Source organism: Equus caballus, chromosome 11 (assembly GCF_041296265.1).
Source record: "Equus caballus isolate H_3958 breed thoroughbred chromosome 11, TB-T2T, whole genome shotgun sequence".
NCBI lineage: Eukaryota > Metazoa > Chordata > Mammalia > Perissodactyla > Equidae > Equus > Equus caballus.
The window spans coordinates 23536826-23562787 of NC_091694.1; the positions used below are offsets into that span (position 1 = coordinate 23536826).

The window sequence follows — 25962 nt, forward strand, 5'->3', positions numbered from 1 at the left end:
TTTTAAAATTATTTTTTCTTGGTAAAAAAGAAAGCTATTGATTTTTCTATATTTTTCTTTCAACTGGCTATTTTACTGAACTTGCTGATGAGATCTCCAAGGCTCCAGTTGAATCTTGGACTTTTCTAAGTAGGTAATAATATAATCTGCATGGTGGGATGATTTGTTTGTTCTTTTTTCCAGTTTATATATCTCATTTCTTTTTTGCAGATTAACTCTTTTGTTTTATTTGATTATTGCTTCTTTTTATTTACCTTTTTATAGCTTTATTGAAGAATAATTGACAATACGATAAACTACACATATTTAAAATGTACAGTTTGATAAATTTTCACATGAGTACACCCATGAAACCATCACTAAGTCAAGATAATTAACATATCCATCACCCCAAAGTTTCCTTGTGTCACTTTTTAATCTCTTGCTCCCGCCCCTCCCCACTCCTTCCCCTCGTCTCTAGGCAACCACTGATCTGTCATTGTAGATCGCATTTTCTACCTTTTGTATGTATATGCAATCATGCAGTGTATACTCTTTTTTGTCTGCCTTCTTTCACTTAGCATAATCATTGTGAGATTCATCTATGTTGTTGTGTGTATCAATACAGCTCATTGCTTTTTATTGCTAGCAATATTCCATTGTATATGCTATGAATTGTTTATTCATTCTTGTTGATGGATGTTTGGGTTTCTAGTTTTTGACTATTACAAACAAAGCTGCTAGGAACATTTACATACATGTCTTTGTGTGCTTATATGCTTTCATTTCTCTTGGGTAAATAACTTGTGAGTGGAATCATTGGTCATAGGCTAGGTGTCTATTTAACTTTTTTTTTCTTTTTGAGGAAGATTAGCCCTGAGCTAACATCTGCCACCAATCCTCCACCAATCCTCCTCTTTTTGCTGAGGAAGACTGGCCCTGAGCTAACATCTGTGTCCATCTTCCTCTACTTTATATGTGGGACGCCTACCACAGCATGGTGTGCCAAGTAGTGCCATGTCTGCACCCAGGATCCGAACCAGCAAACCCCAGGCCTCCGAAGCGGAACGTTAGCACTTAACTGCTGCGCCACCGGGCTGGCCCCTATTTAACATTTTAAGACACTGGCAAACTGATTTCCAAAGCGGTTGTCCCACTTTACATTTCCACCAACAATGTGTGAGAGTTACATTTGCTCCACATTCTCACCGACATTTGGTATTGTCATTAAAATTTTTTTTAAGCTATTCTAATAGTGGTATCTCATTGTGGTTTAATTTACATTTCCCTAATGACTGACAGTGAGTATTTTTGCATGTACTTATTTGCTATCTGTATATCTTCTTTGTTGAAGTATCTGCTCAAATCTTTTGTCTAGGGGCCAGCCCCGTGCCTGAGTGGTTAAGTTCACCTGCTCTGCTTCAGCGGCCTAGGGTTCGCCTGTTTGGATCCTGGACGAGAGCCTTGCACCACTCATCAGGCCAAGCTGTGGTGTCGTCCCACATAGAAGAACTAGAATGTCTTACAACTAGGAAATACAACTGTGTACTGGGGCTGTGAAGAAAAGGAAAAAGAAAAAAAGAGGAAGATTGGCAACAGATGTTAGCTCAGGGACAATCTTCCTTAAAAAAAATCTTTTGCCCACTTTTAAAATTGGGTGGTTTGTTTTCTTATTATTGAGTCTTGAGAGTTCTTTATATATGCTGGACAAAAGTCCTTTTTTACATATATGCTTTGCAAATACTCTCTCCCAGTCTGTGGCCTGTCTTTTTATTCTTTTAACAGTATCTTTCAAATAGCAGAAATCCTGAATTTCAATGAAGTTCAGTTTTTCAATTTTATCTTTTATGATGTTGTGTCTAAGAAATCTTTACCTAGTCACAAAAATTTTCTCCTGTGTTTTCTTTTAGAAGTCTAGAAATTTTATACTTTTAGGCTTATGTTTAGGTCTAAGATCCACTTTGAGTTAATTTTTGTGTATGGTGTGAAGTACTTTACTTTACTTTGTATATGAATATCCATTTGTTCCAGGACCATTTGTTGAAAAGACTATCCTTTTTCCACTAGACTGCCTTTGCATCTTTGTTGAAAATCAATCGACCATATATGCGTGGGTCTATTGATAAACTTTCTATTCTCTTCCTTTGGTTTATTTGTCTATCTTGATGCCAAGACGACACCGTCTTGATTACTGTAGCTTTCTAATAATCTTGAAGCTAGGTAGTGTAAGTCCTCCAACTTTTTTTTTTTTTTATGAATGAGGCAACTTATTAACCCAGCATCATTTGTTCCAAAGTTTCTTGGCAGCTGCTACCTGTCTGGCAATTCTGTCCAGCCCTCTCTGTCCCTGAGGTGTCAGTTTGCAGCCTCCATCTTAGTCCTTTTCCACTATTTTCAGCCCTGCAGGGCTTGGAGGACCTGGTGGGCCGTGCTCTCGGAGCCTTGGCTGAAGTGGTTGCTATGACGTTGTTTCTCTGACATCCCCCATAGGTCTTGGTCAGGGAGCCAACCCAAGGGCTACCAGGGAGGAACAGGCGCTGTGATGCGGAAGAAGCTCATGTGTAGAACCAGTTCATCGAGGGGAGTAAGCTCTTTATGCTCGGCCAGCTTCACAGTGTCTACCCATTGAGGGATTTTCAGCTTCCTGGACTTTTTGAGAAAGGCTGCCAGAGCTGACAAACTCCTGCTGGCTCACATCTTTTGCAGTAACTCCAGGCATCCTGTGGCCTCCACACTGCCAGCCAGGGGAAGGAGCCCTCCAACTTTCTTTCTCCCATTCTTTTTCAAAGTTGTTTTGGCTACCCTAAGTCCATTGCATTTCCATAAGAATTTTAGAAAAAGCTTTTCAATTTCTACAAAGAAAATGCTGCTGGAAATTTGACCAGGATTGTGTAGGATTTATAGATCAATTTGGGGAGAATTGACATCTTAACACTATTGAGTCTTCCGATCCATGAGCATAGTATATCTCCTCACTTACTGAGGTCTTCTTTAATTTCTCTAAGCAGTGTTTTGTAGTTTCCAGTGTATAGGTCTTGAATCTCCTTCGTCAGACTCATCCGTTTGTTCTTCATATTTTTGGATGCTACTGTATGTGGTATTATTTTTTTAAACTTCGATTTCCAGTTGTTCATTGCTAATATATAGAAATATAATTGATTTCGTATATTGATCTTATATCATACAATCTTGCTAAACTCATCTATTAGTTCTAATAACTATTTTTTTAGATGCCATCAGGTTTTCTACATGGAAATCCATTCTGTCCTCAAATAAACACAGTTTTACTTCTTCCTTTCAATTCTGGATGCCCTCTCTCCTTGCCTTAGCGCGCTGGCTGGAACCTCCGTCACAATGTTGAATGCTGATGTTGAGAGCGACATCCTTGCCTTGTTCCTGATGTTAGCGGGAAGTCTAGGGTTCTTTTAGGAAAATTCACGCTTTCAGTGCCTCTCTCTTTGGGGTCTTGGACTCCTCTGTTGGGTTTTGCCATCAGTACAATCTAATCTGCTTTAAAACTTCAGTATATTTTTTCTCTGTCATTTCACAGGGATTTTCCAGGATGGAGTGGTAACCATATGTGCTAAGGTAGCCTTCTTGAACGAGGAGTCCAGTGTTAGGGTTTTGCCAGGCAAGTGTAACCACAAAAGACAGAGGGTAAGGAGTTAAGATGATCTGATACAGCAGAGGCTCTGGGCTGAAAAGGGAAGAGAATGAAGACAGAAGGGAGCTGATGGGTGGGGAAAACATCTCAGGATCAGTCGATGGGGGACTGAAGAACATTTGTCTGAGGAAGAGTTGAACAGAAGGAGCACAAGCTGAGGTCAGAGAGGAAAATGTGAGTACTTACAGGTGGTGATAATGTCCGGGACAGGAACAAGGGTGTGGGCAAGGAGAAAGTGATTAGACATGTGAAGGTTGTAGAACAGGGAAGCTATGACTATGGAGTTACCCAGGATGCACTAGGAATTGGAATGCCAAAAGCCTTCAACAAATGAGAGGCAGTGCCAGGAGGTCAATGGACAACGCTAATGAGGTGAGTAGAGAGTGGCACAGGGGAATGGAGCAGGGGCTTTCACAAGAAAGTGACAGAATGATGTTCTGGAAGCAATGCAGAGCTAGGAAGGACATGACCCTACCTCCCAGCCCTGGCCCACTTCCTGACCCTGAAGTTGGGGTGAGGTAGAGTGGGCGGCTGCCCTGAGAAGAGGTGACAGGAGCAGCAATGACCCAGGGGAGGTACAAGATCCTTTCTCCCCAGTTCTTGAGTGCCAGCTCCCCGACCTCTGGTTACACCTGGGGATCGGAGTCCGGCCCCAGCCCACAGCCCAGGGACTGCAGGGCCGAGTGTGGCCAGTGGCCTGGAGGGAAAGAAAAGCAGGGCCTTTGGATGGCTTGGGTGACTCACTTCGTTTTTCTGAGCCTCAGTTTTATCAACTCTAAAATGGGATTTTCATACACACCGAGGATTAAATTAAATAAAATAACGTCCTAAGTACTTAAGAATGGCCCCAACTATGATTATTTTATATTCCTGGGGCTAGACTCTGATTTCCCTGTCCCTCTACGGCAGCTCCCTGATTTTGACTGGAAGGCCACGCACCCCCGACTCAGGCTGAACCTGCCCCACTCCTCGAAAGGGAAGAGCTGGGGCTCCGCTCTGCAGGGCTGCGTCTGGGCCTCAAAGGCGTTCCCTGAACCCCAGGCTCTTACAACCTCCACGATTCTTACACAACATTTAGGACCGGACCTGGGTGGGATTCTTGCATCACAGTTAGGGCTGGCCTTGGATGGGAGGCTGGCAGCCTGCAACAGGACAAGGAATAGAGGCTGTAGGTCCTGGGAAGAGAGGAAGCAGGAAGCAGAGCATGTGCCTATCATCGGCCACCCCCGGTCATTGGTGCTGCCTGGGCCAGGCGTAGGAGGGGAGGAAGGGGCTTCGCTGGTCTCACGGGGGTCGGAGCAGGGCTGCTCACCTGGGAGGCTGGTAGTGATGAAATACACGGCCAGCTACTCTGTGCAAAGTGGCTCCCCTCTGCATTCTTCCTGTTTTCCAGATCCAGAAGCAGAGAACGCCAGGGTGACTTACTCAAGGAAGCATAGCTGGTAGGTAGGACGTAGTGGGAGCAATTATTGAGCACTTTCTCCGTGCCTGTGGCCCATTCTCCTCTCGATCCTTGTCTCAGTATCCACTTTGGGAGCGCAGGGACTGGTTTCTGTTTCCTGTTCCCTCCCAACGTCTAGAAGAGGGTCCTGCTCCTAGTCGGTGCTCAGTAACTACTTGGTGAATGTTGGACGAATGTCGGGCACTGTGCCAAGTGGCTGATAGCTGTGCGTTTTCTCACTAATCCTCCCAGGCCCATTTACAGATGATGAAACTTCTGAACAAAGAAGCTAACTGTTTAGGGAGGAACAAGGCAGAGTGGTTAGGAGGGAGAAGGGATCTGGGTCTGAATCCTGCTTCTGCCACTAATTAGGTTTGTGTCCTTGGGCAAGTCACTTAACTCTTCTGAGCTTCAGTTTTCTCATCCGAGAGTGGCTATCTCAGGGGGTTGCTGTGGGGCCCTGGAGGCCTGGTCCAGGGTGGTGACAGTGAGGGAGGGGTGAAGGTTAGGGTCCAAGTCATTCTTTGGGCGGGAGCCTTGGCTCTTATCTGGGAGGTGGTGAGAGAGGAAGGGGAGGGGCTTCAGGGACAGACAGACCTGAATTCTTATCCCACTTTCAAGCTGTGGGACCTTAGGGAAGGGACTTACATTTCCCTTTATTTCTTTCCCACTGAGTCTTAAACTTCAGTTTCCACATCGCTTAAAAGGGGAAAAGCATGCCTAGCTCTGGGACTCGCTGTAAGGATTAAGTGAGGCCACTTTGCAAATGCCCATAATAGGTGCTTCATAAACACAGTGTCCAGGTGACCCCTCTACCAACCTTTCCAGGAGAATCCCTTGAAATTCAGTCCCCACTCTGACCTTGGCCCCTCTAGGCTAGCAAGTCTCTAATACCTCTGCAAGGACTTCATTTCTTACGTTGGTCTCCTCTCCCCAATCAGGAGAGGTGCCCCTGCCAGCAAACTGGAGATGGACATGGTCAGGGTGGCTGGTGGCTCCAAGAGAACTCTCACTCAGCCCCTGCACCTCTGCCCTTCCCTGGGTGACTCCTCCCTGCCCACAGCTACATGGTCTTTCTGAGTCATGTCACTTAAACGCCTCCGTGGGCACCTGCAGGGCGCACCCCAAGCTTCTCAGCTGGACATTCGCCATTAACAGCTCCTTCTCCAAGGCTAGCCCACCCCTACCCAGTCTCGCTTGCTGCCCGTCCCTGGTCAGCCCTCTACCCCACCCCACCCCCCACCACAGTGGCCATAGCACACCCCAAGCACATCCGTTGGCCAGGAACACCCTTCTCCATCTTCTCCACACAGGAAAGTCCTGCTCCCCTTCCAAGGCCCAACTCAGGTATCAGTCACCTCTCCCGTAAAGCTTTTCCAGACCCCTTCCCCACAGGACTGATTGCTCCTTCCTCAGCACTCCACCCCCAGGCTAGCGGGGCACCCTGCTCACGGGGGCAGTGGGATGGTGTCCACAGGTCACAGCTGTTCTGCTCCCACTCCTCTGGGAAGCAGGCAGACATGTCTGGTCTCCTGTCCTGCCCTGCCCAGCCTGCTGAGCACTTGCCCAGGGCCTTCCAGGGTCCCCTGTGTGTGTGCCCAGCCTCCATCTGGGCTTTGCGCCCCAGAGGTGGCAGGTGTATCCCTCATCCGGCAAGAAGGTTCTAGCTCCACCCTCTTGGCTGTGTGCAAAGCTGCATAGTACAGATGGGGATGTCGAAAATATCCATGACATATTCCAAATTGGCCTACTTTCCTATCACGAGAGAGCCTGAGACTGAGACGGGCGAGGACAAGTGAGATGGGAGTTTGGGACCTGTTCCCACCTCCTTCCTCCTCCCTCAGCTCCGCTGTTAGACAGGAGAGGGATTTGCATCCTCTCCCAGCGGTCCCCACCCTGTTTGGGGCTGTGTGGTTGGGGTGTTGGTGTGGATGGTTGCATGGAGGGGTGGAGTGCACCGGGCTTGGGGAAGATGGTGCAGGAACCAACGATGGAGACCTGGGTCCTAGCTTGGGAAACTTGCAGCCCCAGGAGGCAGGGCAGTGGGGGTTATCTCACTGGACTTGGGGCCTGAAGGCTTGGGTTCAAGTCCTGGTTCACCTGTGGAGCCTCAGACAAGTTCCTTAACTTTTCTGTGCTTTGGTTTTCTCATCAACAAAATGGGCTACTCATAATCCTGCTTGCCTTCCTTGAAGGTTTGGTTATGGGATTGCTTTGAAGACTATAAAGCTCTGGGCCTTGCCTAATTAATCCAGTTTTCAGCATTTTCACTTTGGCTAGGCTGTGTCCTTGCACGGTAGCTTACGTGGTCAACTGCTCCAGCCCTCTGCCTCCCAGCAGGTCTGGTGGGGCCTCCACCCTTAAACCTGGCTTAATGATCTCTGAGGAGGGAGTCACCCACAGTCCTTCCCTCAAGCCAGGCCGTCATCCTCCCTCCTTCACTGGCAGGAAGTTCACACTCAGAGCTAACTTCAGTCTCTCTTGCTGCTGTGAAACCCATTGGGTGTTCCCTGGCTTGTCTCCTCCCACATATGAGGTGCTCATTATTTCAGTTTCTCCCTTTACAGGCTAACAATCCCCTCTTTCCCTCTGTTTCTCAAGGTGGGCAGGGTCCTTGGGGCATTTTTCTAATTCTGATGAAGCAGGGCTTCTTCCTATTTTCAGGTTCCTCATCCAATTCAGGTTCCTCTGAATTCTACGGAGGCTCTTCTCTACCTCAGTTTCCCCAGCTGGCACACAACTAGAGAAATAAGTGGCCACACTGGGAAAGCTTGGTCGCTATGGATCCACTAATCAGGGCAAAATCAGAAATAATGGTTTATATTTAAAACACTTATTACGCACATACCCTTTATTCAGCGATTCCACCCCTAGGAATTTATTCTACAGATATGCCCATATTGTGTGAAATAAAGTAACTGCCAGGCTAGCTCTTGACTGGACACATCCTGAATATCCGTCAACGGGGCACCTTTATAGGTGCCGATGCGGAACAGTCTCCGGTGTATGTTGTTGAGCGTGTGTTGTACACTGCCACTTGGGGAAGAAAATGCGCATGAACACACAGGCAAGACCTGAAAGACCAAAGCACCTGCTGTTTGCTTCCTGGGCCAGCTCTGGGTGGCTGGGGACAGAGGCAGTGATGGGGAAACTGACTTTCCGCTGTATTCTCTTTTGCATTTTGCGTCACGTGCAAATAGGATTTCCTATTCAAAAAATAAGTTAAATTAATTTTTCTGGTCCTTAAAATCTTGCATGTCACTAATTTTTGGCCCAGTCGTCTACCAGCGGTTATTACAGAGAAGGTTGGACTCTGGAGAAGAAAGGTGAAGCCAGGGGTGAGGCAGGAAGTGGTCTTATCTTGGAGAGGAGCTCAAAGCTCAGAAGGTCCAGCATGGAGGAGGTGGACACAGAGGAGCAGCCACATAAAGGCCCAGGAGAAGCAGGACAGCAGAGTGCCCAGGATCTGTGCAGCAGGGGTGCTCTGGAGGGTGGAGTCAGGGGACCCAGCGGAGCCAAGCTCTGCCCTGAGGGAGGAGACAGGTGGCCACAGTAAAGCTAAGTGGGTGCTATGAAAGCCCAGGGGAGAGGGAATTTCAGCTAGAAGGTGTTTGTGTGTGTGAGGGCAGGGGTGGAGTTTGGGAAGGCCTTATTGAGGAAACGGAATTGGAGCTGGGCCTGGGTGTGGGAGTCAAGTGTCAACAGGTGCAGAGGAAGGAAAGAACAATCCCATGGTGGGGAACAGTGTGGGCAAAGGCGTGGAGTGTGAGGCGAAGATACAGAGCATGTGCGCATGTGCGGGCGTGCATGTGTGCCTGCGTGTGTGTGGTGTTGTGGGAGGTAGCCAGAGGTAAGACTGGGAAGATTAGGGGAGCAGACCTGGGAGGGCCTCTAGTGCCGGGCTAAGAAGTTCATTGAGTAGGTGAGGCATTCTCCCCTGCGGTGCATGGATCCCAAGGGTGGTGCTTCTCAGACTCAACGAGGTGAAGGGCCTTTCTGTTGTTAAATTTCCAGTTGGTTGTGATTCATGTTTTTGTAAAATACGATAAAAATGATCGTGTGCATGGATGTTGTGGCAATGGCAAATCCCTGTAAAGGTTTCTCCCCGTTTACCGTCTCTTTCTGTACTCATCTTGTGAACCAGTGGCTAGCTCTGGTCTGTGGAGCACACTTTGAGTAGCCCTGCCCTAGGGGGCTGCAGAGGGGCTGCAGACGTCAGGGAGGTCCACAGATTTCTTGTGCTTGGGTATATATATTCTTTTGCCTAGGGAGAGGGTACAAAGCTTTTGTCAGGACCTCAAAGGGTTAAGGGGCTCCAAAGGACACAGTCCCCTCTTGCAGGGAGTAGTCTTTGAATGGAAGTGGGGCTTTAGAGCGGCAAATGTGCCCGATTCATCCTGGGACCCACCCTCCTCCGCGCCCAGCGCAGCCAGTCCGCAGTCTAGCAATGGAGAAGGGACGAGAGGGAGTATGATATTCCAGAGAGCAGGGGGCCCACTTAGGGGGTGATTAAAGTAATCTGTGGGAAGGCACACCAGAGGGCTTTTTAAAGCTATGTTTGGAGCAAGATCAGGGAGGGTGGCCTGCCGCTGGGACAGATGGCACAATGTGAGCTGAAGGTGGGAAGATCCTCAGCGCCAGATAAGGCTTGGGGAGCAGGAACCTGAAAGGAAGCATCCTTGGGTGGGCACCAGGCAGAGGGGGAGGCTTTGGGGATGCAGTCTGGGTCCAGAACAGCATCCTAGGGTCCTGTAAGCATCTTCTGAGTCTTCAGAGCACATGCCTGGTGCCCCAGGGCACTGGGAAAGGCCATGACTCATGTGGGCACAAGCTCTCGTTTCCAAGGAAGGTAGACTCTGGAATCTGCAGATGGGTTGGCTTAATGACCTTCCTGGAAAACTCCTAGTTTCATTATCTTTTTTATTGAGGTGAAACTGACATCACATAAAGTTAATTAACAACTCAGTGGCATTTAGTGCATTCACCATGTCGAGCAACCACCCCCTCTATCTAGTTCCAAAACATTTTCGTCACCCCCAAAGGAAACCCAGTACCCATTATGCAGTTGCTCCCCATTCCCCGCTCCCCCCAGACAAATCTTTATGGCTTTACCTATTCTAAATATTTCATACAAATGGAATCAAACAATATGTGGCCTTTGGTGTCTGGCTTCTTTCGCTCAGCACTGTTTTCCAGGCTCATCCGTGTTGAAGCATGTGTCTGTACTCCATTCCTTTTTATGGATGAATAATATTCCATTGTATGGATGTACCACCAATTGTTCATCCATTCATCCACTGAAGGACATTTAGGCTATTGGGTCATATGGTAATTCTGTGTTTAATTTTTTGAAGAACTGCCGAACTGTTTCCCATAGTTGCTGAACCATTTTACATTCCCACCAGCAAATGTATGAAGGTTCCACCTACTTTCATTATTAAACAGGTGACTGCTGTGACCTTGGAAGGAAAGGAGATGGTTACCATGCACTAGCATGGATAAAATAGGTCAGGGTGAGACCTGCTCTGTTCTCCCACTGCCCACCATAGGCTTATAAGGCTGGTTGGCAGGCCCAGGAAGGCTGGAGGAAGTTGGGGGCAGGGGTGTCTTTCCCTTTTTCACCAAGGCACGTGGACAGATGGTAAAATCTAGAGTCTCAAAGCCAAAGGGAGCGTGGTCCTTCAGGAGTTGGGCTTGTGGTCCACCTGGGCCCCAGTGGCTCATGATATCTCCTCTCAAGGATAGATACAGACTTCCTTCCTTTTCCTCCTCCCTGCTCTGGTACCCTCTCCTCATCTTTTTTCTCTTTCTTTTCCCTTTCCTGGGCCTCTGGCCTCCCTCTCGCCCTCCCACCTCCCTCCTCTCTCCCATCTCCTCTTCTCTTCTTTTCTCCACTTCTCATCTTCTCTTCATCCCACTCTGCTGCCTTCCTCTCCCTTCCCCTTCCATCTCGTCATTCCTGCTCCAATTTCCCCCTCTCTCCCTCCTATCCCCCGGCCCCACGCCTCACTAGAGCACTGAGGCTGCAGTCTGCTCACCAAGGCAATTCTTATGCCTAGGGGACTGAATGGGAAGGAAGAAGGCGGGAGCTGCATGCATGTTCATGGATGAGTTCATGTATCTGGGAGCCCCTCTCCCCACTTAGGTTCCGGGACGTCACCCCCAAGTGAGGTGGGGGGTTGGAAAGCCTCTTTTATTCCCTCCTCCTCCCAGGAGAGGCAACCCATTGGCATTCGCAGCACCAAGCATGGTGGCACACAGCTGCCCATCAGGAGATCCAGTGCTGGTCATCGCCATCCCTCAGTATCAAACACCAAGGTTTGGGGGAGGAAGGAGTTGCCAGAGGCGCTTATGGTGGCAGGAACGGCCTTGGTGGTAGTTTGAGGAAAGGAGAGGAGACGCACATTCTTTGGTGCCACAAAGTTCTCCTGGGCGCTCCCTGTGTCCCAAGCCCTCCAGTGACTTGCCAGCTGAGCCGCATTAGCAGGCAAAACGCTAAACTGGGAAAGCAAGAAGTCCCTACTCCAGTGGTTCTCAAAGTGTGGTCCCCAACCGGCGGCAGCAGCAGCAGCAGCATTTGGGAACTTAGAAATGCAAATTCTCAGGCCCCTCCTCAAACTTATTGAATCAGAAACTCTGGGGGTGGGGCCCAGCAATCCTCGGTTTAACAAGCCCTCCAGGTGATTCTGATTCTCACTTTAAGAACCACTGTCCTGCCCAGAGGGGGGAGTCGTAGTTGCTCTGTCCAATGGGAGAGACAGGACCTTGCTAGCCATCTGACAGGAAGACAGAGGCTTGTGCTCAGAAATTTCCCAATCAGAGCGGGACATCTAGGCTTCTTGCTGCAAGTCCCTCTATCGGGGGGGTGGGGGTGGGGTCCCTCCCTACTGGAAGCACCAGGATGAGTTTCTTTGCAGGGAGCTCGCTACAGTTAGGACCCCAGAGAACTGCCCCCCCCCCCCACTTTCTCTCTCCATTCTTCAGAAAGGGGGTTTGATGTGCTAATGAGGGCACAATTATTGAACATCATTAGCATTCATTACAATAACAAGCAGGGGAGGTGGGACCACAGGGAACGAAGGAGGGTCTTTTGAAATTTACTGCCCTGTACTCCTCTCCTGTAGGGGGTAGGGAATGGAGAGAAGCACAGGAGGGGACTCTTAAAGGCTCTTGGAGACAAGGCTGTGGTCAGCAGGCTGCCGGCCTGGGCAAAGGGAGGACCCTCCTCCCCCTTAGCTCCCTCACCGCACCCCCAGCTTCTGCCCCCGATGCCAGGTCTCTGTCCCTGGTCACTCTCTCCCCAGAACAGGGCCAGATCCCGGGCCCCTCCCTGCCTTCAGGGCCACTCTTGGTGGAGTTTGGATGGTCCAAAGGGTGCTCATGAATTGCGCTGGCCAGACAATAGCCCCGTTGGTAGGGGCCTTCTCGAGGATCTGGGATGGGGGCCCCAAGGTGGCAGAGTGAGCAGTTTGGGGTGTCTCAGCCATAATTTCCACATCACCCTTTTCTCTGTGCCTTCCCCCTGAGGCCCGTGGGCCCCTCTCTGCCCACCCCACGCCCCACCTCCCTCTTCCTGCCCAGATGTTTGTCCAGATGCAACTCTGTTCCCCCAACACCTCAGGGAAGGAGAGCGAGGCTGAGAATTCTCACCTCCAGGGTGTTCCCCCATGACCTCCCACCTGCAGGCTTCCAGGAACAGTCGAGGCGGCCGGGTGGAGTGTTTGAGAAGGGCAAAGTCGGGTGGTTAAGATCTGCTGTTCCAATCCTTCAAACACGCTAGCTGCCCCCTCCCAACTGAGAGCCACGCCAGGGGCGGGGGAGGAAGACCAGAGGGAAGTTACCTGTTGAGGAATGAGTGGGGGCGGGGTGGCACCTGAGGCGTCTCAGGTGGAGGCAGCTGGCACATTGGTTGTGCCCGGGCACCATGCCGACTTACAGGAGCAATTCTCGTCTCTTGGCTGGAGAAATAATACCTGGGTTGCTCTCGCCCTGATCAATGGAGATGGCTTCCCCAGCCTTCTCCCTACCCCAGGAGCCTCTGCTTTCAAGATCTGATGGGATGGAAGGAGGCATGTATCTTCCCTGTGGGGTGAGGCAGAGGACAGAGTGGGGTTGATGAGGAGCGATGGTGCCAGGCCATCAGCCCTTGGGCTCAACTTGGGCCTCGAGATCTTTGTTCCCATTCAGGAGCTGTATCCTTTCTCACCCTTCTGTGGGACCCATGGAGGCAGCTGTCCTGGGTTGGGTGGGTGTGGGTGAAGTGGTTGACGGGAGGAAGAAGTCAAAGGAGCTCACAGCTATGAAGATGATCAGAAATGTTAAGGATTCGTTTTTCAAAAGTGAGCCATACAAATAAAAAATATTACCTGCATCTGATTTAAGCTCCTCTCTATGGAGGGGACTCCATGATGTGGGAGGTCACCTTAAGGTGAGAAGGACGGATGCATCGTCCTGCTAACACATTTGGAACTGTTCCCAATCTCTGGGGGCTGATTCACAGAGCCTCCCCCTTGCCCAGTACCCGAAGCCAATGGCTTTTGGCATCTAGTGTAAGGGCAGGAAAATCTCCATGTGACAGGACAACATCTCTCCAGTCTTCATCCAGGGGACAATGCCCAGTTCTTTAACCTTGATGTCACTGTATGTCTTCACCCTCAGCCACATTCCCGAGCCCCGTTCTCTCCCATCCACTGTATGGTCATGAAATGTGTGCCTACTTCTGGCAGCCCTAACACGGTCAGGAGATGGTGGCAGTGATAGAAAACAGGCTGCGAGCTCTGCAGTCAGGCAGCTCTGGGTTTGAATTTCACCTTTGCTACTCTTAGATTGGACAAGTGGCTCTACCTCTCTGAGCCTCAACTCCTTTATCTCTGAAATGGGGCTGAAAATGCTCACTTCCGCAGGGTCGTTGAGAGGGTTAAATTAGGGGATAAAGTCGGCCCTCCATATCTGTGGTTCTGCATCCGCGGATTCTAATAACCGCGGATCGAAAGGCCTACAATGGTTGCCTCAGCACTGAACATGTAGTCTTTTCTTTCTTGTCATTATTCCCTAAACAATACAGTAAAACAACTATTTACACAGCGTTTCCATTGTATTAGGCATTATAAGTAATCTAGAGATGATTTAAAGTATATGGGAGGATGAGCATAGGTTATGTGCAAATACTACGCCATTTTATATAAGGGACTTGAACATGCGCGGATTTTGGTATGGGGGGGCGTCCTGAAATCAATCCCCTGCAGACATGGAGGGATGACTGTATGGGCAGAGCACCTGCTGCTTCCCTTCCTCTTAGGTGGGCACAAAGTGGGACAAGGAAGAGACCTTGTTTCACGGGGGAGTCTGAGGGGGAGGCAGAGACCTGTGTAGTTTGAGTGGGGCGCCTGAATGGAGGAGCAGCAGGGCGAGTCCCTAGTCTCTGGGTGCTGAGAGACTTGGGAGGTGTCCATGCAGCTGAGGGGAAGCCACCCCTCCCTTGGCCGACCCTTCCCCTCCCCTGCCCATCCTGGGCAGACAGCCAGGCAGGGAGCTGGACAAGTGCCCACAGTGTGCTCAGAGGCCAAAAGATGGGCACCGTCCAGTTGGCAGAGGGAGAGGCAGCTGGCCCAGGAGGGGAGAAGTCAGGGTGCCGACTGCTGGGGGCATGTGCCCAGACGGTGTGTCTGGGACATGGCTCTTGGCTGCCCTCCTGAGCTGTCCGGCTGGAGCTGGAAAGGGCCCCCTTCTTCTTCTGCCCTGGCCCTGCCACCTAAGCTACTGCAACTGGAGATTAATCTCTAAGGGGCATCTGGGACTTGCCCCTAGCCAGGCATGTGGCTGGCTCAGGGGCAGGCATAGGGGCGGGCAGGGACGTGGGAGAGCCTAAATTTAAGGCTTGCAACTGGGTAGACCAGGAAGTGGGGAAACCGGTTTGGCATTTGGGTCACTTGGGGTGGGGTCTCCTCTCCTGCCTGCCACTCTGCCTGGTGCCTATAGTGAGGAGATGTACTGTGCCCCTTTCTTGCTCATCTAAAGTGGCTTTGGGAATGCCGGGAGTGAATAAAAGGGGCAGGAGACTCAGCCCACCTTCCCCTCCCCAAGAGAAGCTTGGGAGAGAAGGGACAGGACAGGGAACCAGAGGGAGGGAGGGAGCAAGCCACCAGGACAGGAGGAGGGGTCAGAGTCAGTGCCGGGTGGACCTGGAGAAGTCTGTGGAGCCAACAGGTAGGCCAAGGTGGGACAGGGAGAGGGTGGGAGTAAGGCGGGGGTCGGGCAGAGCTAGCGCTCTGCAGGTTGCGGTGGAGGAGTCAAAGTCGTCGCCAAGCGAGGTGTGAGAAGGGGCAGGAGCCTGAGCGCCCTCCTTTGGGGTTCTACTTGACAGAGGAGCATAGACCCCCCCCCTCACTCCCAGCACCGGCCCCTGCAGTTCCAGGAGACGCCTGCAGGAGGGGCAGCAACCCCAGCTGGGGGCAAGGAGACAGCCCAGCAGGGGGCACCTGGGGGCCGAGGCCCCGAGGCTGAGCCGTGTCCAAGAATGGGGCAGGGGGTCTAGACTCTCCCCGCATAGAGCAGCTGTGGCTTTCGGAGGTCACCTTGGCTGAAGAGTGGCCCCCCAGTCCCGCCGCCCCCCCTTGCTTCCCTGCCCGGTCTCTCCCCGAATGCTTCTCCATCCCCAGGAACACCAGGGCTTGGAGACGAGAAGTCCCCCACTCGAGGTGCACCACCCTCCTCTGAGGGCGGTCCAGGGCCTTATGGATTTGTCTCTATCGTTGCACGAGGATTGCTTGGGGTGGGAGAAGCAGGTAGACTGGGAAGGGGAGCGTGAGCGCGCCCTGCACCCCTGGCCCGCCTGCGCGCCGCGGGATCCAGCAGGGCGGGTGGAGGGCGAGAGAAGGCGCAGCGCCCCCTCCCTTCCCCTCCCCTCCCCTCCCCTCCCCTCCCCCGCTCCCCGCCACCCCGGGCGGCCCTTTGTACGTTCCGGCCATACGCGCGTTCCCGCGCCGCGCGTGTTCCCGCCCGCAGTGACACACCCGCGCCAGCCCGCGCGCGCGCTCACACATACACACACACACACGCACACACACGCACACACACACACACATACGCTCTCGCACACTCGGTGACACGCCCGCGCGCGCGCGCACCCACACGCCCGGCCGCCGGCGCCCTCCCAGCTGGTCCACCCCGGCGGGGCCCGCGCCCCCGGCCCGCCCGCCTGGCACCGCGCCCCAGGGCTGGGGCCGAGCGAGGAGCCCGCGAGGCGGCGAGAGGGCGAGCGCCTGGCAGGCCGGCCCGGGGCCCCCGCCCCCCGCGCCCCCGCCCGATGGGGAACGCTCCGTCCCAAGGCATGTCCCTGTCTCTCTCCTCCCTAATGTGCCTCCATGCTTAAGTGGAAGGTATTTCTGTTTTCTTTGTGTGTTTTCCCCTCGGCCGGGGGCGGGGGCGGCGGCCGGGCCAGGGAGGCGGCGGCCGGCGGGGCGAGGGATGCTCGGGGCGCAGGTGTGTGGGGGGTAGGGGACAGCGGCGCGCTGGGTTTGAGAGAAGGACCGGGGCGAGAGGAGTGCTGGGACCAGAGAGGGGGTCAGGGATTGGCGAGGCTGGAAACCAGGTGGGGAGGGCCTCGCGATTTCCGGGGGAGGGGGCCCGAGGGGCTAAAATTTAAAGGGGTATGTATAGAGGGGGGAGGGGTGGGGAGAAGAGGAAGGAGGATGGTTGGTGAGGAGAGTGGGGGAGGGGAGTGGTCCATCCGAGGAGGAGGAAGAGAAGGATGCAGGGGGAGGCTAGGGGGATGGAGAAGTGGGGGCAGCATCAAAGTCTTCTCTTTTCCCCAGATCCCAGAATGGGGTGCGGGCACTTGCATGTAGTAGGCGCTTTGCGCCAGCCCCCCCCAGGGAAGGAAGGGGATGAATGCATTCTGCGGTTGGCTGTGTTGCCGGGATACAAGCCTGTATTCCCGCCCCCCGCCCCCCCCTCCCCCCCCGACCTCACCTCGAGGCCCTAGCCCTGGAGACCTCGGAGCCTAGGCAGCAGTTGCAGAAACTGGGGACCCGCTCCCTGATCGGCTGGGGGGTAGGGAGGGGCCACAAGGGGGAGGGGCTATTTGATCTTAAGCCCTCCCCCTACAGAGGCCACAGGGCAGGGGAGGGCGCCCCCAGCTGGGAAGAGCGTCTAGGGTGAGTGAGGAGGAAGGGACCGCGGGAGGCTGAGGGGCAGAGGGCGGGGCTGGGGAGGGGACGCGCCGTGGCCCCCCCTCCCCTCCCACGCACCCCCCTGCTACGTCAGAAGCTCCCGGACCAGCTCCGAGTCCTGTCGGTGGGGGCAGCAGGATGCTGGTGGAAGCAGAGGGGGCCGGCCGGGTGCCTCCGCAGCTCGGCTGGCAGGGCCCGGCGGGGCGTGTGCGGCTGCTAGTGCGAGCCCCCCCGCCCCACCCCTCCCCATGCAGCCCTGGCAGTGCCTCCGGCGCTTTGCCCTGGCCTGGTGGGAGAGGACAGCCGAGGGCAGGGCTCGCTCTTCCAGGGAGGAGGCTGCACCGAGGGACCCCGGGGGCCGAGGGGAGCCAGGTGAGCAGGAACAGGGATTGTGCCATGAGATCCTGGTCGGTCTTTCCCTCTCACAAAATAGGTACTGTGGAACCAGGAGGTCCTGCAGCCCCCAACTTTAAGGGAAGTGGGTTCCGCGAGCGAACAGGGGTCCTGGCCGAAGCCTTTTGGAAGATGTTGGAGCTACTGTCGTTTTGAGGAAGGGGAAACAGATGAGGGCTGGGAGTGGGGAGTGGCTGCCCAGAGTTCCAGGCTTCTGGGTCTGAACCTTCCTTGGCTGGGGTTTCAGCACTTTGCGGCGGGTGGGGGGTGGGGGGTGAGGGGTGGGGTGGCGGGAAATACCTCCTTCCCGACTCTGGACATCTTGGTCTGGGTGACCTTGAGCCAACTGCTTTGCCGTCTAACTCCATGCCTCAGTTTCTCTCATGCTTCCTTAGCCTTCTTGCTGGTCTTAAAGAATTGATGATGCATTAGATGGAGCCTGTCACTGTGAAAATGCGAGGCTCTGTCATTGTTGGTGGCAGCTATGATGGTGGTGGTTTCTGGCATGGTTGTGCATATATGTGTGTATGCATGTGGGGGGCAATTATGGTTTATGTGTGAGGGTTTTTGCTGGTTCTGGTTGGTATTGGGGCCACCGTGGGTGGACAAGTGTCGGCGCTGGGCATTCACACAGGAAGGAGGGCTCCAGGCAAGCTGAGAGTTGTTGGGGTAGAGACTTAGCTTAGCTGGTGGCCTGGTGTAGAAGCAAGGGATGGGGGTGGGGGCTCTGGCATAAGGGGAGGGGGTTCCAAGAATAAGATACCCCCTCCACCCAGACTGCCTGGCACCCAGGCACCATTGGCAGCGAGTGCAAAGACTTTGCCCTGGCTTCCTGCCACCCCGCCTTGGGGACAAGAGGGTCTTTGTCCAGTCCCCCCCCCAGCCCTGCCCCTTCCGCCCTTACCGTGATGGCTTGTTCTCTGTGATGACCCTCAGGGCTGGGATGGAGACGTGGGTCCCCCACGTGCTCTGGGGATCTGGAAGAAGCAACTGCGGTCCTCAGGCAGTGCTGAGTGGAGACGGGGAACTCTCCTGGGGAAGGGTCCCTGGGAATGAGCCACTGGGAGGCCTGCCCCCCTCCAGGCTTCCTGCTGTCCTCCTTGCCCAATGGGGGCGCGGGATCTGGGGTCATCATGGCCCGGTTCCTGCTGGGCTCCAGGTTTCTTAAAGATGTACAGGGTACGGCGTTGGTGCTGGGATGCAGAGCCCTCAGATGCACTCTCTCTTTCTCTCTCTCTGGCCAGGGACCCACCCTGGAAAAAGGGTTTAATTAGGACCATTGATTCCTTCTTTGGCTTTGGGCATCGGTCTCAATGGTGTGGTCAGAGCTGAGGGGCGGAGGTGGCACGGCTGCCGTCTGTGTAGTGCCAACTTTGGCTTTCTCTGACAAAACCCAAGCAGGGAGGGAGGGGCTGGGCTCTTTGAAGTACCAGGTCTGTTTTAGCCCTACCCCCACCCCAGGTTAGGTCTTGGGGAAAGAAGGGAGATGGGGTTGAGGATTTGAAGCTAGGGAGCTGGATTTGGGGTTTGAGGATCATCCTGAGTAGTGGGAATGAGGGGGCAGCTGTGGTTGGGAGGGGTCCTCTGAAGGGGAGTCTGGAGACAAGTGAGGGGGCCTGTGGGTGTGGGGCAGGCAGATAGTTCAGGGGCAGGATCTAGGGCTTGCCATAAAAACTTCTCTTTCGAGGAATCCCAAGCACTTATCTCCTCCAAGCCCTGGCAAGGAGATCCAATTTCTTCCTTCATTTGTGTCCTCTGAGGCCCAGAGAGGGGCAGAGACTGCCCCAGAGGCCCAGCGGGCCTGGGCCTCGGCTTCAAGCTTGGCTGCCTGACCTAGTGGCCCTTGCCTAGGCACAGGGAGCTGAGGGCGAGGCTCCCGGCAGTCTTGGATCTGGTCTCTGGGCTTGGTGGGAGGTGGGGGACAGGTTTTGTCCCCCAGGCCCCGGCTGCCTGCCGTGGGTGGGCCAGTGCAGGTGCAGGCGCAGGCTTCAATGAGCCACTCAGATGCTCTTTGAAGAATCCCTTGTTGGCTTCCTAGGGCCCATTCGAGCAAAGATAATAAAAATCTGGCCGTCAGCGGGTTTGAGGGCTGCACTCGCCTCCCCGTCTTTCATTCCCCGCTCTGAAAAGCCTAGATGAAGCCTTTGGATTTGGCTGGGAAGCAGCGCTGCCTGCCCCGAGGGAGGGAGGGAGGGCGGCCGGCAGAGGAGGGACGACTGATTTCCTGGCAGCGGGAGGAGTTGCTGGGGAGGTGGGCAGAGGGGCAGGGGCATGGCCCCCAACTGCCACCAGACAGCCTCAGCCCCGAGGGGGCTCCTATGCCCCATGCCCAGGCTCTAGCTTTGTCCTTTGGTTCTGGAGGCCGGGACTCCCCTGCCCCCCGCCCCACCACTCCACTGCTCCCACAGCCACCTCTCAGCACCCCCGGTCTCCCCCACTTTCTTCCCCCTGCTCTCCCCTCTTTCTGCCCTTCATCGTATCTCTCTCTCTTTCCCCTTTGTCTCCCCTTCTCTGCTCCTTACTGTCCCCTGTTCTCTCTCTGTCTGCCCCTTCCCATCTGTCTGTCTTCCTTTCCCCATCCTGCTTTCTAGGACTGTCTGGAAGGTTGAGAAGCCAAATTGGGGGCTGTGGGGGCAGCTGTAGTCACTGAAGGGATGGGCCTGGGTTGACTATTATGGTCTGTCAGGTGCCATAGTTATCAGAGTCCAGGCGGAAGGGGATTGCTGAGCACTGAGAGTTGTGTGTGTGTGTGTGTGTGTGTGTGTGTTGTGAGGGCGCCGTCCCCCTCCCCGCACCACAGCGGGCACCTTGCCCTGACATTGGGCTTCAGACACTCCAGTTCCCCTGCTGCCTTCTACTGCTGCTTGACTGCCGGAAACCAGTGCCTCCAGCCTCTGGCCCTCCACCCCCCCCCCCAACCCCGTCACCCACTGTCCTGGGCAGCACAGCTGCCCCTGCCCCTGTTCCCCACGCACCCACCACACCTGTCTCCAGGCTCAGAGGTGGGAAGGGAGGGATCCGGGGAGCCTCTTGGCCCCATCTCTCCCCGACACCCTGAGGGTCTCTGGTAGGTCTGCCTGGAGCACCATCCAGGCCCTGCGCCCCCTTTGCCATCTTGTAAACCCCCCATATGAAGGACAACACTGTTGCGCAAAAAGCGCTGGACTGAGTAAAGAGACTTTGTTAGGCCCCTTCCTCAGTGCCCAAATGTCCGAGTGACCTTGAGCAAGTCCCTTCCCAGGGGAGCCTCTTTCCTCACCTGTGAAATGAGGGGGCGTGGGCTGGATCATCTCCAAGGTCTCTTCTGACATTCCACCGATGTTGTGTCTCTCTTCTGGGTGATTTGCATATGCTTTGCATATATTAATGGTGCCTGCTTGAAGGGGGAGGGTGCCACCCACAGGGACCAGAGCCCCACCCACCATTGCGACTCCCCTTGCCCATTGGCCCATCTTTTCACTGCTCCAATCTCCCAGAGAGGCGGAAGCTGAGGCCTGCACAGCCCCTGGGGAGGTAAGGCTGGCCCCTGTGTTCCAGCCATGCTGGAAGCAGGATGGGGGGGGGGGGACGGACAGCCCTGGGGGAGGGGGTCCCTGCCCTAATCGCTCCTGTTCCGAAAGGTCCAAACAAGTGTTGTGTGAATTCACTGAAGTTGCCAGTGGCTACTATGAGGGTGTGAAGCCCCACTGAGGCTGGCGGGGAGGGGCTTGGGGGTCTCCCTGCTCCACTCCCAGGGCCTACCTGTATGCCAGGAGCTTAGCCACGTGTCAGCGCTCCTCCTCTGGTTTCAGCTCCTGCCCATAGCCCAGGGCAAGTCCTGCTGTCTTGTGCCCCTGCCTGCTTCTGCTCAGGCCCCTGGGCTCTGGGTCTGTGGGGTTGGAACTTGGACCTGAGTGAAGGTCACTGAGAGAGAACTAGAGCACTGCATCTCTGGGCCCTGCCTAGTCACCACACCAAAGATGAGGCCCAATGCTCCCTGCCAGGGTCGCAGACATCACAGAACCTGCTGCCCTGAGCTCTGCCCCCACCTCTGTCAGCCCAGCCTGATCTCATGGGGACTGTCCCCAGGGCCTCCTCCCCTGCCACCTACTATGTGTTCTATGTATGTGGAGCACAGGCCAGTACCCTGGATCCTAGCCTCAGTCCCGCCTCCATTCCTTTCACCCCCAGGATGCCCATCACACGGGCAAGACTGGGGTAAAGGTTGGCGGCCTGGAGAGGATAATGTGAGGCCACTAAGTCGCAGTGAGAATTTCTGAAGACAGAAGCCAAAATCCCCTCCACTGCCAACCAAGGAGGACTGGGCCAGAGGAAATGCAGCAAGAGGGGTGAAGGTCAGATTTAGTCTCAGGGAGGGACTGTCCCAGGGGGCAGATTAGTTTGAGACTGGAATTATTGTGAAGATTAAATGAAACAATAGATGAAAATGTCCCGCATGGTGCCTGACACATAATGAACACTTAATAAATGGTGTGGGGAGGGAACAGATGTCTCTGAGCCCAGAGAAGACCCTCCAAAACCCTGAGATTTTGAGTTTTGCAGGGAGTGAGGAGTTGGAGGGACAATTCCCTGAAGAACTGTTTCACCCACCCCCGGGCTGCTCACACCCAGACTGCTGCCCCCGCCCCCCCCCCCCCCCCACGCATGCACTGGGCTCAGGGCCCAGCGGCCTGGAACATGCCGCCTTCGTCCTCTCTGCTGCGGATGGGCAAACAGAAGGGTTTGGAGGCCAGGAAACCTGTTCTGCCCCTCCTCCATCTCTGCGCAGGACAGCTGGAGAGGAAACAGGCCCACGCTGTGGTAGCAGGAATCGAGGTTAGATGGAAGGAAAACCTCCCTGTGTGGGAAGGGTGGCCACGCCAAGGTGGGAGCTCCAGCCATGTTTTTGCATCTTTTACCTCAATGATAGGTGTGTTTGAGCATGAGGAGGCTGGTGTTGTACTTCGGGGCAGGGGACTGGTTGGCATGACCTTTGAGATGACCTGGGCCATTCTGAGGAGCTTGACAGATCCAGCTTAACCTCTTATGGCTGTTGTGTTGGTAGACTGCAGGGGGCCATGATAGAGAGCGGTCCAGAGCTGCTGGGGAAGAGAAGGGGACAGGGAAGTGGCTCTTTGATCCCCCAGGGCAGAGCAAGCATTGGACCGGTGTCAGGTTGCCTGCCTCCTCTGCTGCTGTGTGACCTTGGGCAAGTTAGTTGCTCCCTCTGGTCCTCAGTGTTCTTGGTGTGAGAGGGGAGGGTGGAACTAGACAATCTCTAAGGTTTCTTCCAGCTGTCACAGGTTCTGCCTACCTCCTGTCCCCTGAGATTATACATGCCTCGCCACGTGGAATGTGGGAAGACTATTTCCCAGCTCCAGCTAAACCAAGAAAAATGGAGATTTGGCCAAAGAGAATGTTGGCGCACACACGTTTACACACACACCCCTTACAAACAGTCCCTCCTGCTCCGAAGGCGCACCTTGCCTAAATCTGCCCTCTCAGCCTGGAGGATGGATAAAGGAGTGGCCCGAGGATTCAGCTGTGTCTGACTCAAACACTGCTTTCCTCCCACCAGGCAGAACGGACTTTGCCACCCTCCATTCCAGCCAGGGACTATAATCCAGTCCGTGTTTTCTGCCGAGGCACTTCCAGCCGCAGGCTCAGCTCCTGCACAACCTTTTCCTGGTTCCCGGTAGCCTCAGCCACCTGGTCCAGTTGCCTGCATGTCCCGGCATGGAGTAGAGAAAGACTGGGAAGGAATTGGGTTTTCACAGGCCTACCTTCCTCACTTCTGCAAACAACCTTATCCCAGGACACTGGCTTCTTTTCCACTCCAGCCACAGAGCATGCTGGAGACCCCAGGCCCACAGGGGGGCCCCCAGACCCAGAGACCCCCATGGAGAGGCCCTAGCTAGAGATATTTGTGCAGAGCATAGGAGGTGGAGGGGTGTGTCCTGCTGGCTCCCACCTGCCCGAGGGCGTGTGATAATTGCAGACACAGTAGGCAACTGTGGCGTCACCCCAGGCACCAGCATCTGCCTCATTGGGAAAGAATTAATGATCCCAGCTCGTTGGGAATGCATTCCATGGCTCGCTGAAGCCCTTGCAGACATCCAGGCCTCTGACTGCTCTCCTGGGCTGTCCCCTGCCTACTGTGCCCCACGCAGTGGCCAGGCTGGCCTGAGGAGTCCCCGTTCTTGTCCCAGCCTCCTTCTACTGACCGGCTCCAGACTTTTTAGGCTCTCCCTAGCCTGGGGCTGGGGGAAATTCTGGATGGTGAAACAAGAAGGCTTTTGATGGGCTTCCTGGAGCCTCTTCGGTGAGGGAGGTGGGAGAGCCAGAAGTCTCTTAGAGGTGAAGCTCAGGAAATCCTGGACTCACCTCTCCTGACCCCACAGCTCACCCCCTTCCCTGGTCCCTGGTCCATCTGCAGCCCAGCGTTAGAATCATCTGCCTCCCACTCCTAGGATGAGACAGAAAGAGACTGAAGCAAAGCCTTCTCTTCCACTCATTGTCCTTAAGAAATAGTTTATGATGGAGCATGGGACTGAAAGAGGTTAGACGTTAAGCAGAACTTCCCAGAGGGCACTGAATGGAGACAGCCGAGACTAGGGAGGATGGATGGGAGGCAGTTTAGCTCAGGGGTCAAGATACTTGCTTGCTCTGTGGTTTTGGGCAAGTCACTTTGCCTCATCTGTAAATTGGGGCTGACAACAGTGGTTCCCTCACAGGGTGGGTACCAAGAATAAATGAGGTAATTTAGGCAGAGTTTCTGGCACATTGTCAACCTTCAATAAACAGTAATTTCTTCGTCTTCGTCCTCCTCCTCCAACTAAATGATGGGACGGGACCGCTCTCCCCGGAGGAAGGGGCATGTGTGGGAAACCCTCTTAGTCTACTCTGAAACCCAGATTGGCACCCCAGCCTCTCTGGGGCTGGGCCCCTGGAGCTACCGCTTAAGGCCGCTGGTGAGAAGGAAGCCAGGTCTCCTGAGTCTTCCACCCACACCCTGTGCCCCTCTATCCATCTGCCCCTTCCCCGCCCACCCCCCCCACCTTGTCCAGGAAGCCCTCTGGGGCTGGATTCGTTAGTGAACATTCTTGATTTCTTCCCCCAGTCAATGTCCCAACATCTGGGAACAACAGCTGCTTCTCCCTGGGGTGCCTGCGTCTGGGGTAATCGGTGGGAAAATTGGAACCATGAGATTGGCAGGGGGCTCTGAGAACGATTGCAGCCAGACGTGATGTGGGTATGGATGGGTCTGAGCCAGCTGAGGGAGGGCTGTGCCCGAGAGGGTGCCTGGGCCACAGTGTCTCTGGGCAGGAAGGGTCTTATGCTGCGTGCCCCAGGATGAGAGGCGACAGACAGATATGGCAGCATGAGGGAGACAGAGCACAGGTGGAAGGACTTCCTGCAGGTGAGAGGGAGGCAGCCACGATGGACAGCGCAGGGAGGCCCTGCCCTGGTGGTTAGAGGGTCGGCTGGGTGTGGAGGCAGGAGCTGGGTGCAGGACTCCAGGCACAGCCCCACTGCGGTGGGTGAGCGAGTGCTTGCTGCGTGTGAAGTACCCGTTTCCTCTGTCGCAGGCAGAGGAGGGGCCTTCCCCAGGCTGAGGGGGTGAGTGAGCAGATGGGGTCCCTTGGGCTGGGAGAGGGTTGTCAGCAGAGCACTGATGGCCGGCCCTCTGACTCCAGATCCACCTGCCTTTCCAGAATGGGGTGACTTTGGCTGAGGGAGGCAGATGGGCTCTCCCAGGTGCTGTCATTTGGGATCTTGTGTGGGCACCCTAGAAAAGAGTCTGCCCCGGTTTCTGGGAGGAGAACCAGGCCTGGCCTGTTGGCTGTCCCAGGGACCCCAACCTGGGGACCCCGTGTTTTCTATGTTGTCCTGCTGTCTGTCCTCCTGTCTGTCTCCCACTAGTGTTGTTACCCCCTCAGCCCCTGCACTTCCTCTGGCACCCAGTCTGTATCTTGCCTGCGCCCAGCCCCCAGTGACCCCCAGACGGACAGCTCCTGAGGCTCTGCCTTGCTCTGTCCCTGCTCCCTCTTCCCCGTGGCCCATGGCCCGCGGTCCTCCCACTCTGGGATCCCCTGCCCCGGCCCCTTCCGCTCAGGCCTGGGGCGTTCATTCACGACTTTCCTCCTTTCCTGTCCCTCACCCAGGGCTCCAGCGAGCGGCGGGAGGGAAGCCTCCAGGACTCTGTTCCCTCTGTTTAAAGTCTCCAGGTTAGTAAGCCAGGAGGGAGGCCTCCCCCACCATCCCGCAGCCCCTGCTCCTTAGCCAGAGGCCCCTTCCCAGCCTAGAGGGCTGGAAATGGGGGAGGGGGTAATCCC

The 25962-nt window shown here is 54.6% G+C and overlaps 1 protein-coding gene and 1 pseudogene across 8 annotated transcripts in view; one reads left to right on the plus strand and one right to left on the minus strand.

The window, feature by feature from the left end:
• Positions 1-395: 395 nt before the first annotated feature.
• On the minus strand, positions 396-22484 carry LOC138916255 (small ribosomal subunit protein eS19 pseudogene; annotated as a pseudogene).
• The window catches only part of SRCIN1 (SRC kinase signaling inhibitor 1), a 68921-nt gene continuing 59163 nt past the window's right edge, over positions 16205-25962 (plus strand). For 2 of the 8 annotated variants that reach the window (XM_023652647.2, XM_023652648.2), the window contains exons 1-2: positions 17353-17626; positions 25792-25854. In XM_023652647.2, the coding sequence (XP_023508415.2) occupies positions 17503-17626; positions 25792-25854 (187 nt within the window). In that variant the 5' untranslated portion in view covers positions 17353-17502. Of the gene's footprint in view, positions 16463-17348; positions 17627-25791; positions 25855-25962 lie in introns of those variants that run through there. The other 6 variants (XM_070227438.1, XM_070227441.1, XM_023652644.2 and 3 more) reach the window with 5 other exon arrangements.